The sequence below is a fragment of the Zonotrichia albicollis genome, chromosome 16 (genome assembly GCF_047830755.1).
Source record: "Zonotrichia albicollis isolate bZonAlb1 chromosome 16, bZonAlb1.hap1, whole genome shotgun sequence".
Taxonomy (NCBI): Eukaryota; Metazoa; Chordata; class Aves; order Passeriformes; family Passerellidae; genus Zonotrichia; species Zonotrichia albicollis.
This window is the reverse complement of record NC_133834.1, coordinates 687,796-700,985: the sequence shown is the minus strand read 5'-3', so window position 1 is coordinate 700,985 and position 13,190 is coordinate 687,796. Positions and strand designations below refer to the sequence as shown.

Here is a 13,190-nt window from a genome sequence, read left to right as displayed (position 1 = left end):
CATCATGTCATGGCATAAGGACTCCCCAGACCATCTTCAGCACAAATCTGTTTGGTATAAGCAGCTGCTCTCATGCAAGCTCAGTTAGCGTAGTGCTGCTCTTTACAGGATTGGATGAGTGGTGTTGTCTTGGGCTGTGTGGGCTTAAATGTGTTTCTAATGTGTGTGTCAAATAATTACCTGTTGCACAGACTGCCAATCTGGCTGAAGCCAATGCTTCCGAGGAGGATAAAATAAAAGCTATGATGACACAGTCTGGCCATGAATATGATCCAGTCAAGTAAGTGTTGCTAACATGGAACTCGTTCTTTGAAGTTGATGTAAAAATTGTAGAGCTGGTTTGTTTTAAATAAGAGAGACACATTAATCTCTTTTCCTTTTTTTCCCCAAAAACTTGCAGTTACATGAAGAAACCCGTGGGGCCACCTCCACCCTCCTACACCTGTTTTCGCTGTGGCAAACCTGGGCACTACATAAAGAACTGTCCGACAAATGGGGTAAGACTAGGGGGCCTTGGGGGGTGCTCAGTTTTTAATTTTTATCTGGAGAGTTACATAACAAATGTGAATATTCACTGTAAGAATTGTGTATTTTGGTGTGAAGTACAGAGGTTACGTGGCAGTGTTGCAAAACCCTTTGGATTTAAGAAAAACCTGGAATTGTAAAATTTTCTTTTTGTTAGGTCAGAGGCACTAAATATTCCCATAGATCTTTTCTGTGAATCCCTATGCTAGAAATATCTCAAAACAAGTTTCTCCAAGCCCTGAGTCCAGCTCCCTCTGAATTGCCCTTTGGAGGAGGAGCCAGTTTGAGGGATTTCACCCTTAAGGAATCTGTAGTTAAGCCAAAGAATGTCAATGAGTTCAAAACATTGTTCCAGCCTCTGGAACACCCTGGCTGCATTCACTTAGGGAAAAGAGTATTTTTAGTCCCTTACACTAGGTAAGAGGAGAGGGTTAAAGGTTTTTGTGCTTAAAATAGTCACTGAAATCTCATTTTCAGTGTGGTTCTTGAGATACGTCTGCCTTTCTTAACAGGACAAAAATTTCGAGTCTGTTCCCAGAATTAAAAAAAGCACAGGAATTCCAAGAAGTTTTATGATGGAGGTGAAGGACCCCAACACAAAGGGTGCCATGCTGACCAACACTGGGAAATATGCAATTCCAACCATAGATGCGTAAGTATGGAATTGGTTGGACTGATCCCAAAGGGGAATGGGAGAAACCAGGCAGAGATGCACGAGTGGCGGTGCAGCCACATTGGCCAGCACCTGGACATGTGGGGAGGAAGCCATGGCACTGGATTTCAGTTTTAAAGTCCATGCTGCTGCCTAACAACAAAGGGGGAGGTCCTTACACCCCTGGGAGCTGGTTAAACATGGGGTGTGCTGAGACTATTTCTGCAGAACATTCCAGCAGCATTTGTAATTGGGGTTATTCTCTCTGGGAACTCCTTTTGATTCTAGTTTGTCTTTCAAAGGTTTCATGTAAAACATAATAAAGCAGCTGTTGGACTGTGACTCCCTCCCTCAGATGTGAAGCAGGCTTAATTTTTCCTCTTGCTATAAACTAGGAAAATACTTGTGTGTGCTGAGCACAGTGGCTGTTCTAAAATACTCTTGGTAGCCCTTCTGGTTTTCTCACCTGGATGTCCTTTTTTGGAAGCTGTAACACAGACTTCTTTCACTTGGAGAATGTCATTGCTGGGATACCAGCTTTATCCTGAGCCTCCAATTTACATTTAGCCTCTGGCAAAGGAGATTCATGTCACCTGATATAAGCTGTCAAATGTTTTTCTAGTCTGAACTGATTTCTTAGCTGATCCACTGAACTGGATAGCTCTGCAGGAGAATTCCTCCCTCCCTCTTCTTATGGTAGGGCTATAGAAAAGTAGCTCAAACTAAACAGCTGTATTTAGGAAGGCCAGTGGAGAGGGAGAAGAATACCACATATTGTCTTTTTTTTGATAAAATTCAAAACTTGGAAGAGTTTTCCCTTTAACTTCTTTCTTTTGCTTTCCCCACTCTACTTCCAGGGAAGCTTATGCCATAGGAAAGAAGGAGAAGCCTCCCTTCCTACCTGAGGAGCCATCCTCCTCCTCAGAAGAAGATGATCCTATTCCAGATGAGCTGTTGTGTCTCATTTGTAAGGATATAATGACGGATGCGGTTGTTATTCCCTGCTGTGGAAACAGTTACTGTGATGAATGTAAGTGTTACTGCCAAATTTGTTAATTCCAGACATCAAATTTGATCTTCTGAGAGCAGAAATAGGAGATAAGGAAATTGCTGTGTTAGTTCTGTTGAATACTTCAGCGTGTCATGAGCAGGGAAAGACTCTTCTTGTGTAGATGGTGAAAAAAAGGTAGAAAGCTTTTGTTCCTTCCTTAGGTTTCTAGTTAAATCCTCTTTACCTGCAGAGGGAAGAGGATGAGGGGAGTGCATATTAGTGCAGGTGGTTACAGTATTAGATATAGAATGCATTTATTTTGTCCACAGCCCTTTCCCTCACGCAAAATTATGTATCCAGCTTTGGGCACTTACTGCAGACTACAAAGAACTGATGTTGAGGCATTTCGTCCACATGCTTCCCTAGAGCTGGTTAAAACCTTCAGAAATCAAACCTCGTGGTCTTTTAAAATGTGTTTTATTCATTAACATGGAATGACTTTTTGCTGTACTAGAGTGGAAAAAAGACCAATTGAGCTGTCACATGCCAGTCTGCTCTGCATCTTTACATATTACCGCAATGAAATATTGACCCTCTGCTGTGTGCTAGAAATTGTTGTAGAATTTCAGAGTGGTTTGAGTTGGCCTTCCACTGGCCCAGCTTGCTCCAAGTCCCCATCCAAACTAGTCTTGAACACTTCTAGGGATGCTATATCTTCTCTGGGCAACCTGTTCCTCTGCCAGTTTTTCCCACTATAGAACATGAACAGCTCCATGCTTGTGGTTTAAGACCATGTTTCCCCATTAATCATATGCTTGTTTTTGTAATTAATGAGAACGAAAAAGTTTACTTAGTTTGGCTATAAACTACTTAAATACTCTAATTATTCCCAGGTATTAGAACAGCACTGCTGGAGTCCGAGGAACACACATGCCCTACCTGCCATCAGACAGATGTTTCTCCTGATGCTTTAATCGCCAACAAGTTTCTGCGCCAGGTAATGTTGTGACTTTAGCCTGAACTCTTTGTTAGAAAAATCTATTTGTAAAGAGTTGAAATGGGTGAAAATATTAATTTAGATCTCCTTAAGCAAGGCTGAACTCAACAAAACTAAGTTTACTTTTCAAATACATGATCTGTTTTTACAGAAGCCTACTGCTCATTAGAGACAATCTAGCAAATTCAGGATACACATGTCTTTAATGGGATGTCCTCACTTTCAAATCGGGTGTTAACAGCAAAGTACTTCTAATGCAGAGACTCTGAGGAACCAGTCATTGATACCAGAGTTCCATAGGGTGTGTTCATAGCTGTTTGTTAGTTGGTTTAGGATTAATAGCACTTACAGGAACACACAGTGATTTTCCTGTAGAAATGCTTTTGTTCATATTCATATTTCTACTGAAGTTTATTATCACCTTCTCAAACATGTTTCCCTACCTCTAGGCTGTCAACAACTTCAAGAATGAAACCGGTTACACAAAAAGGCTCCGTAAGATTCAGCAGCAGCAGCAGCAGCAACAGCAGCAGCAGCTGCCGCCGCCCCCGCCGCCGCCGCCGCCGCCGCTGATGCGGCAGACGATCACGCGCACCCTGCAGCCGCTGATGCGGCCGGCCATGGCCCGCCAGCAGGACCCGCTCATGATCCCGCTGGCCTCGCTGGCCTCCCGCTCCGCCCTCTCCTCCCTGGGCCCCGGGCCCTCCATGGCAGCTGGGCTGCCCGTCAATCCGTCTTCTGTGGTTGTCTCTGATCTCCCTCCGGCAGTGTCCCTCTCTCTCCGTGGGGAAAAGCCAGATGGACCTTTTCGGTAAGGAGATCTGGAGATCAGCAGCAATATAAAAGAAATCAAAATGCTCAGGTTAGATTTTTCTTGAGCTTTGCAGCTAGCAAAGTCTATCATTAGTGAAAGCTGTAGGTCACTGTGGAACTTGTGGTTCTGTTTTTACTTGGAGTGAGGACACTTCAGTAAGCAGAACATGCAAGAATTTTCTTGGCAGTATTTCTGTTAGGTTCCCCTACCAGTCATTCAGCGCAGGTTTGCCCTGAAGGAAGGATTGGCTTTGATTTGAAGTGGCCAGCCATTCATAGAGTACCCATTTATTTCCATTAGACCTTAGTGTCTCATTATTTTCTCTTTATTACTGAGGAAATAATATTTTCATGGAAAAAGTCTGTTACGGGTGTTTAGGGTTACATCCTTTAATCCTGCTGCCTTGTGCACAGAACCAGTGTGTCCAGAGGGCTGCTAGGCTCAGCTGTGCCATCAGTGCAAGGATCACAATTCAGAGGAGCACAGAAATGTTTTCTAATGGAATTTCAGTTCTTGCATTTCCAAAGCTGAGGTTCAGTGCACGGGTTATGTGGATTCTCATCCTTTCAAGTGCTGCTTAATCAAATATTTTTCCAGAGGGCTTCCTCACTAAAAGCCAACATCCAAACAGACTCTTTAGCAGTGCTTCCTCTGGAGCCTGCCAATTTCACAGGTGTAAATCTGGTGAAGATTATTTTAAAATATGTTTTTTATTTAGTGAAATCAGCCTTTTCTCACCTTGGACTTTGTATTTAAAAATATGTATTATATTTCACTTCAGAGCAGTGTTTCAATAATAAAAATGTGTTGTTTTTGTAGTGATGCCGATGCTGTTTTGCCTCCTGCTCTGATGACTGCGGCTGAGCTTTCCAAATCTTCCCCTTTGTCAATCAGCAGTTTGTTGGAAGAGAAGGTAGATTTTATTTGATCACATACAATGATTCTTATGTTCTAGTAGAGCTTGTTTTGTGACTGTTTGCATTTATTCCCCAGGGCTATCAGGTTCCTGTACTGAGACAGCCAGCAATACCAAGTCTTCTGGGCCCTCAAGGACAATCAATACCTACAACTGGTAAGAAACTAGAACTTAGAATTTTGTCCAAAAAGTTGTCTTCAGATAAACTTACTGGGATTTTTTTTTCCTGTCCCTGCTGCAAAAGGTCATCCAATGAGAGCTGGTGCACTTCGCAGGCCAGGCTGGGAGCTGTAAGTATTCAACAGAAATTGAATGTATTACTAGTTGTAACCGGTTGTAAATTAATCTGTAACACATCGCTTAGACAACAGCTGATTTATAATGAAATAATAGTTGTGGAGAATTCAAGTGGTAATTAATTTTCAAGTGGCTTCATTTAAATTAACTTTAACAAAGGGGACCTGTGCTTACAGTAAGATTATTGAAAAATAAAACTCCAGGACATAATTGAAAAGAAGATTCTGACTAATGAACACTTTTTGGGAAGCCTAAATTACATATAAAAATTAAATGTAATTAAAAGATCAAATGGAAAAGCACCCTTTTGATTGCTGACTGAATAGGGCTGAAGAAATTGATTTCCCAGTAGAAATCACCCTCCAACGTTCTTTCTTTAACAACTTAGTTGATACTGATTGAGCAAATTATTGAAAAATTAGAGGCTGTTATTTTTATGACAGTTTTGTATTTGTGCAGTTTAGTCATCTCAAAGTGCCAAGCTCCTTTTTCTCATTAGAGAGAGGAGCCTGTTTATCTGTTATCTCAGCGTCAAATTAGTCCTTCATTCGTTAGAGATTTGTTACAGCCAGTCTGTAAGGGTCATTGTTTTTATAAAGTCTGAAAGATATATCAAAACAAAATCCAGCATCCGTCCCCCAGATTATCTAAAATCTCAAATCCAGTAAACAAGAAAAAAACAATTCAGGGACAAGAACAGGCCAATGCATCGCGAGGCAGGAGCTCAGGAGGCAAATGTAGGAGAGGTTAGGGAGTTGTGAGAGGTGAGTTAATTGCTGCGCAGTGCTCGGAAGCCCGGGAGTGCAGAGCTCAAGGTGTGTCCAGGAGGGGCAGAGGAGCAGTGGGTGCTTGGCTCGTGGGAGATGGGGGTCTCAAGGCAGCCTCGCCCGCAGTCCCAAAGCTGAGTGTAAGGAGAGAAGGCTGAGGGAGCTGCTGGGGCGAGGATGTGCAAGGCAAGTACGAGGCTCCAGGACTGAGTTTAGTCTCGAGTGAACAGAAAGCCGGAGACCAGTGAGAACCAGGAGTGCTCCCGCCGTGCTGCCGCTTCGCTTTCCTCTGTACGCTCAGCGCAGGCTGTGACAAACAGTGACACGTGTTTTTGGGTTTCTTTAAAGTTCAAATCGAGGACGCCCGCACAGTGACCGTGCCCAAAGGACTCAGGCCCCATCACTGCCAGCATCAGCACCAGTCTTTGTGCCTGTGCCTCCACCTCCCTTGTATCCTCCACCACCCCATGCTCTTCCTCTTCCTCCGGGGGTACCACCACCACAGTTTCCTCCTCAGTTTCCACCTGGGCAGCCTCCATCCGCTGGGTACACTGTCCCCCCTCCCGGATATCCCCCAGCTCCTGCAAACATGTCATCAGCTTGGGTCCCAACAGCAGTGCCAGCGGCTCATTCAAACACCATCCCAACGACACAAGCACCTCCTCTCTCTAGGGAGGAGTTTTACAGAGAGCAACGGAGGCTTAAAGAGGAGTAAGTATTTGGCTCACTAACGTTGCCTTGTTTTCATGTCTGTATCGGGGGAGCGTATTGGACTGCGGTTACGCTAAAGTGCATCTGACCTAGCAAAAGTGACATAGCGTTTCTTCCAATATACTGTTTCATCGCAGATGGTAAATATGCAAAGCTAAACCAAGACAAATGTAATTCTAGAACTTTTCCTAAAACTTGTAGGAACTGTTTTTGCTTAAATAGGATGTTCACCTTTTGCATTGCATGCAGTAAACATTTTCTCATATTGGCCATGTTTTGTTTCTTGATGTCTTTTGTAATAAAGGTCAAACTATAATTGTAATAAAGGTCAAACTTATTTTAACAGGGAAAAGAAAAAGTCCAAACTTGATGAGTTTACAAATGATTTTGCTAAGGAATTGATGGAATATAAAAAGATTCAAAAGGAGCGTAGGCGTTCGTTTTCCAGGTAACTGCTTTACATGTCCGTAATGGAGAAGCAGATTGTCTAGCGGAATCAGGAGGAGTTCCACTCCACCTCCCTGTCGTTAGATTGATTGGATGATTGAGGGATGAGCAGTGACAGGAGTGTCATATGCAAGTTATTGGCTCCAGTGTGGCAGAGACTGCAGGTGACTGAATTGGCGTTGGGCAGCAGGCACTGAGGAGCGCTAAGCATCTGTCTTGCTAAGGTATCTCTGCAGTGGTATCCTTCACTGCCTGACAGCGCTGAGGAGGCCAGGAACAGAATAGCTGTAAGGGCTGCATTTTCAGCGTCTCGCTATTCTGATTGTAACTGAGCAGCCCAAGCAGTTTGGAGGAGATAGGTGAGAGAAATCATCCTCATTTCTGCTTTTGTCCATCTCATGTTGGTACATGAGATGTTTGAACCTAGACTGCAGACTGGGGGCTTTCACTTGTTGGGTGACATTGTTAAATTTTTCTTGGGAATTAAAAGCTGAGACTTATTTGTAAGGAAATCTGAAAATGGTGAGGGACTTGGAGAGGAGGAATGATGCTAATGAACATATGAATCATGTGAAATGATTCATTAAAAAACAGTAGAAGAAAACCTGAGGGTAGCTGCTGTTTTCTGTCCCCAGAAATCCCTTGGGCAGGAGTAGTTGTTAGCAGTGCTGTCAGGAGCTTTCCCAGAGTCATGGCACTGGGGCATGTGACTAGAGACTGAGGGTAGAAGCTTTTAGATGGGATTTTTCTTGCAATGCAGTCACTTGCCTTGGTTATTGTTGGAGGGATGTGCAGGATGTTTTTGGGACACCTGCCTGGCAGTGTGGATTCCACAGGCCTGTCTGTAGGTCCTTTGCAATATTGGGATTGTGCATCCTGTCCAAATTCCCAAAAAAGGGTGCAGTTAATAGACCAAGCTGGTGTTTTAACATTGGGCTTTGCTGTCTTCAGGCTACGTGGTGTTTTCTCAGTGTGATTCTGCACTGTAGCCACTCAGATTTGCTCTTTTTTCATCTTTCTGCAACAAAAATGATTTGTACTGCATGTGGTTGCCGAGTAGTGACAAATGTGCATGTTCCCATACCAGTAGAGGCCAGTGTAACCACCTGAAATCTGTCCATAGCTCTGGTAGCTCATGTGATAGAGTGAGTGGAAGTAGACTGATCCTTCTGTGTGTTCTGACACTAACAAAGCAGCAGCTGTTCTGTCTTGTGAGCAGAAACTTTTACGTGTTATCAAGTTCTTCAATTCACAGTAGCTTTATGTCAGCAGCTGAAAGAAGCTTTGACATAAGCATGTGGAGAGGAAAGAAAAAATAAATGTGGGAGGAAAAGATTTGAGGAGAAAGACTGTTTGGAATTAACTTCATCTGGTTTTTTTTTGTTGTGTTTTTTTAAGGTCCAAGTCTCCCTATAGTGCTTCATCTTACTCTAGAAGCTCATACACCTACTCCAAGTCACGCTCAGGTTCGTCGCGCTCCCGCTCCTACTCGCGCTCCTTCAGCCGCTCCCACTCGCGCTCCTACTCGCGGTCGCCGCCCTATCAGAGACGAGGCAAAGGGAAGAGTCGGAACTACCGCTCCCGCTCGCGCTCGCACGGCTACCACCGCTCGCGCTCCCGCTCGCCCCCGTACCGCCGCTACCACTCCCGCTCCAGGTCCCCGGTGTTCCGGGGCCAGTCCCCCACCAAACGGACGGTCCCGCAGGGCGAGGCCGAGCGCGAGTACTTCAACCGCTACCGAGAGGTGCCCCCGTACGACATGAAGGCCTACTACGGCCGCTCGGTGGACTTCAGAGACCCCTTTGAGAAGGAGAGGTACAGAGAGTGGGAGAGGAACTACAGAGAGTGGTACGAGAAGTTTTACAAGGGCTATGCTGTGGGCGCTCAGCCACGGCCTCCAGTGAGCAGAGAGAACTTCTCTCCAGAACGGTTTGGCCCACCTGGGACCAGACGAGAGAATTCACCGTATGCTCGGGGACGGAGGGAGGAGTATCCTGCTGGGCAGAGCCACAGGAATCGTAATGTAGCTGGAAACTACCCTGAAAAGCCTGGGAGAGAGAGCCATGGCATCAAAGATCCTACAAAATCAAAAGAGAAGGAGGTGGAAAATCCACTGGGAGATGGAAAAGGCAATAAACATAAAAAACACCGGAAGAGAAGAAAAGGGGATGAGAATGAAGGATTTCCCAACGTTGAGCTGTTAGAAGGGGCAAGAAAACCAAGAGAGCCAGTTCCAGCAGAAGATGCTAAAGCAGACTCTCTGTTCATGCTGCCAAGCAGGGATGATGCCACCCCTGTAAGGGATGAGCCCATGGAAGCGGATTCCATTGCTTTCAAACCAGTGTCTGAAAAGGAGAAAAAAGAGAAGGATAAGCCAAAAGCAAAGGTTGAGAAAACAAAGCGGAAAGTGGAAGTGGTGGCTGCTCCAAAGAAAGACAGTGTGGCAAAGCCAGCTAAAGCTTCCCAGGAAAAGGTGGACCCCGATCGCGAAAAATCTCCTCGAACGGAACCTCCTGTGAAAAAAGTCAAAGAAGAGCTGCCAAAAACAGACAGTGTTAAAACCTCTTCCTCTCAGAAGGATGAGAAGGCTCTTGGTACACCACGGAAGGCTCATCCCAAAGTGACAAAGGACCACCCAGAAACCAGACCAGCCAAGGAGGAGAAGGCAAAGAAAGAACACCCTAAAGAAGCCAAGGCAGAGAAGCCCTCCAGCAAGGAGGAGAAGTCAAAGAAACCTGCTGAGAAAAGCAAACTTTCTGATGCCAAACTTGAGAAAAGGAAAAGAAAAGCAGAGGAAAAGGCCGATAAAGAACATGAGGGCACTTCTGCAAAGGCCTATAAACCTGAAAGTGCAGAATTGAAAACATCACCCAAGGGGAAGGCTGAACCCGAGGGGGAGAAAGGAGAGCGGACCCCAGAAAAGGATAAAGCTGCTTTTCTTAACAACCCGTCCAAAAAGATTAAACTTAACCGAGAAACTGGAAAAAAGATTGTGAGTGGAGAAAACGTGCCACCTGGAAAAGAAGCTGTGGAGAAACCTGAGCCCAGCAACAGCAAAGTTAAAGCAGAAAAAACAAAGGGAAAAGCAAGGCGGAAAGTGACAGCAGCTGATGGCGCCAGCTCAACTCTTGTGGATTACACCAGGTACCTCAGGCAGTTCTTGTTCTTTTTCTTTTCTTTCTTTCCTCTTCCCCTCCTCCAGTTGTTTATCATGCTTAAGGAAAGGAACAGCTAAATTTGTGCTAAACAAGGGAATAATCCATGATCTTCCTTATGAGACTGTACATGGGTCAAACTCAGCTGTTGTTAAGGAGAACGAGCAGTTTGTACTGCACAGGAAGCTGGTGTAGGGTTCGTTTGCTGGTGATGCAAACTCAAAACATTCAAGACATTGGTTGAAGACTTAAGATAGTGTCTTGGTAATCTAAAAAGCTTTTTAAATGTCCATTTTTCTAAGGAAGAACTGGGGCATAAGGATAAAACTTTGCCTGTCTGTACCTCTCCATAATTGTTTGCTTTCATGTTGAAAGAAGAATGGATATCTAATTTATCTGCCATTGGGAGAAATAGGACATGAAGGAATTACCAGATCAGACAGTCCCCAATCTGATAATCTTGTGTCTTTCTTAATTAAATGTATAGTAGCAAGATATTAAATTAATTGATTGCTCATAATCTCAGCCAGTGGACTCAGCCTTTCTCTTGTCTGTTCCCTTAATTGAACATCCTTAAGGAAAATGCTGAGAATTTAGAATTGAAACACAAGCCAGTTTATAAAATGTTCCCAGAGCTGGCTGTGTGTGCATCCCGTTACTAATGTCTGTGTTTTTCCTCCCAGCACGAGTTCCACTGGGGGAAGCCCTGTCAGGAAGCCTGAGGAGAAGCCAGACACCAAACGAACTGTCATTAAGACCCTGGAGGAGTATAACAACGACATAACAGCCCCTGCTGAGGATGTCATTATCATGATCCAGGTCCCTCAGTCCAAGTGGGATAAAGATGACTTTGAGTCTGAAGAGGAAGACATCAAATCCACCACCCAGGTGCCCCCAGCTATAGGAAAACCAACCAGTGTTATCAAACCTGTGAGTGCAAAGGCACCAAACCCCCTCAAACACACTGAAAAGGAGACAGAGCCTCTGGAGAAAATACAGAAGGCTGCAAAAGAGACAAGTTATGAGAGCACCCAACACGATGCCAAGAGTTCAAAAAGTTCCTTGTCAAGTGAAAAAGGTAAAACCAAAGACCGGGATCATTCTTTGTCAGACAAGGACAGTTCTGAGAAGAGGAAGAGCAGTGTTCAGCCAGAAAAAGAGCACTCAGAACGCACAGTTGAACAAGGAAATGGAAAAACTGTATCTCAGTCTTCTAAAGATGGCAGATCTTCAGAGAAGCATGACAGTGGCCGTGGCTCTGCTGCGAAGGACTTCACTCCCAACCGGGACAAGAAGACTGACCATGATGGCAGCAGGGAGCATTCGAGTTCCAAGCGCAGAGACGAGAAGAGTGAATCAGCGCGGAGGAAAGACTCCCCATCCCGGATCAGAGACTCCACAGCAGTGCAGAAGAGCAAACCCAGAGAGGAGCGTGCGGAGCCGCCCAAGAAGGGCCCTGCGGAGGCCAAGCGGAGCAGCTACAGCCCCCCGCGGGAGCGCAAGCCCGCCGAGCACAAAGCCGCGCACGAGCCCAAGCGCCCCGCTGAGGAACACAAACCCCCGGACAAAAACCCGGGCAAGGAGAAGGAGAAAGAGAAGGAAAAAGAGAAGCATGTCCCAGAAGTCAAGAGCAATAAGGAGAAAGAGCCAGGTGGGAATAAGCCACCGGTGAAACAGGGCTCGCCAGAAGTTAAAGCGGAGAAGGAGAACGTGGCGGGTCAGAGCGACAAAGGCGCGGCGAAGCCCAAGCCGCCGGCGAGCAGCGCCGCGCGCCTCTCGTCCGACCTCACCCGCGAGACCGACGAGGCCGCCTTCGTGCCAGACTACAACGAGAGCGACAGCGAGAGCAACGTGTCTGCAAAGGACGAGGAGGCTGCGGGGAAAACGCCCAAAGAGGCGAAGGAAAAGGCTGTGGATAAAGCAAAGGAGGAGGCGGCGGCCCCGGCTCCCGCCGAGCAGCCAGAGGTGGGCAGGAGCCAGAGCCAGAGCAGCCCCAGCGTCAGCCGCAGCCGCAGCCACAGCCCCTCCGAGAGCCAGACACGCAGCCACAGCAGCAGCGCCAGCTCAGGGGAGAGTCAGGACAGCAAGAAGAAGAAGAAGAAGAAAGAGAAGAAGAAGCACAAGAAGCACAAGAAACATAAGAAGCATAAGAAACACATGGGAAATGAAACAGAATTGGAAAAGAGCCAAAAACACAAACACAAGAAGAAAAAATCGAAGAAGAGCAAAGATAAAGAGAAAGACGACCAAAAAGTGAAATCTGTCACGACATAAACCGACAGATAGTGAAAAAATGACTTAATTACTAAGTCATCTGTATGATCTTTGTTAAAATGTAAACGACTTCAAGCGTTGTAAATAATGACATGAAAGACCCTGTGCTGCACTTAAAATATTGCTGCTTGATTATTTGATTTTTACATCAGAGCTTTATAAAAGTGAACATTTTGTACAGAATTGTGAGTTGTGACCATGTAACATGAAAGGTTTTGCTGGGGCATCTTCTTTTTAACCACCGTTAATTATTTTGGGTGGAGTTTACTGTACTGTGAAGATTTTCACATTCGGGTTTTTTTTAATTGCCTGGCAGAAGCAGCTGGTACCAGTTACCAAATACCAGCGGATAAAATGCAGAATACATTACAGCCCTGTTATGTCACTTTTTGATTACAATAAAAAAAGTTTTCAATAAATGACCCAATGTGAGATTTGCAGTGGGAGTTGCACGTGAGCAGGGAGCATCCCAAGCCTTCCCATTCCTGGAAGTGTCCAAGGCCAGGTTGATCCTGGCCTGGAGCAGCCTGGTGTAATGGAAGGAAGTTGTCCCTGCCTGTGGCAGAGAGGTGGGACTGGGTGGGCTTTATTGTCCCTCAACCCAAACCATTCCAGGATTCTAACAGTAGTGCCAGAGAAAAAGT

At 45.4% G+C, this 13,190-nt stretch overlaps 1 protein-coding gene across 4 annotated transcripts in view; it reads left to right on the top strand.

Annotated features, from left to right (window-relative positions):
- RBBP6 (RB binding protein 6, ubiquitin ligase) overlaps positions 1-12,968 on the top strand; it is a 28,239-nt gene extending 15,271 nt beyond the window's left edge. For 2 of the 4 annotated variants that reach the window (XM_005494514.3, XM_014272351.2), the window contains 13 exons: positions 192-280; positions 401-497; positions 1,038-1,177; positions 2,035-2,207; positions 3,062-3,165; positions 3,615-3,976; positions 4,799-4,892; positions 4,973-5,051; positions 5,140-5,185; positions 6,308-6,670; positions 7,017-7,118; positions 8,516-10,261; positions 10,956-12,968. In XM_005494514.3, the coding sequence (XP_005494571.2) occupies positions 192-280; positions 401-497; positions 1,038-1,177; positions 2,035-2,207; positions 3,062-3,165; positions 3,615-3,976; positions 4,799-4,892; positions 4,973-5,051; positions 5,140-5,185; positions 6,308-6,670; positions 7,017-7,118; positions 8,516-10,261; positions 10,956-12,546 (4,986 nt within the window). In that variant the 3' untranslated portion in view covers positions 12,547-12,968. The remainder of the gene's footprint in view (positions 1-191; positions 281-400; positions 498-1,037; positions 1,178-2,034; positions 2,208-3,061; positions 3,166-3,614; positions 3,977-4,798; positions 4,893-4,972; positions 5,052-5,139; positions 5,186-6,307; positions 6,671-7,016; positions 7,119-8,515; positions 10,262-10,955) is intronic. The other 2 variants (XM_014272353.2, XM_014272352.2) reach the window with 1 other exon arrangement.
- The last annotated feature ends 222 nt before the right edge of the window (positions 12,969-13,190 follow it).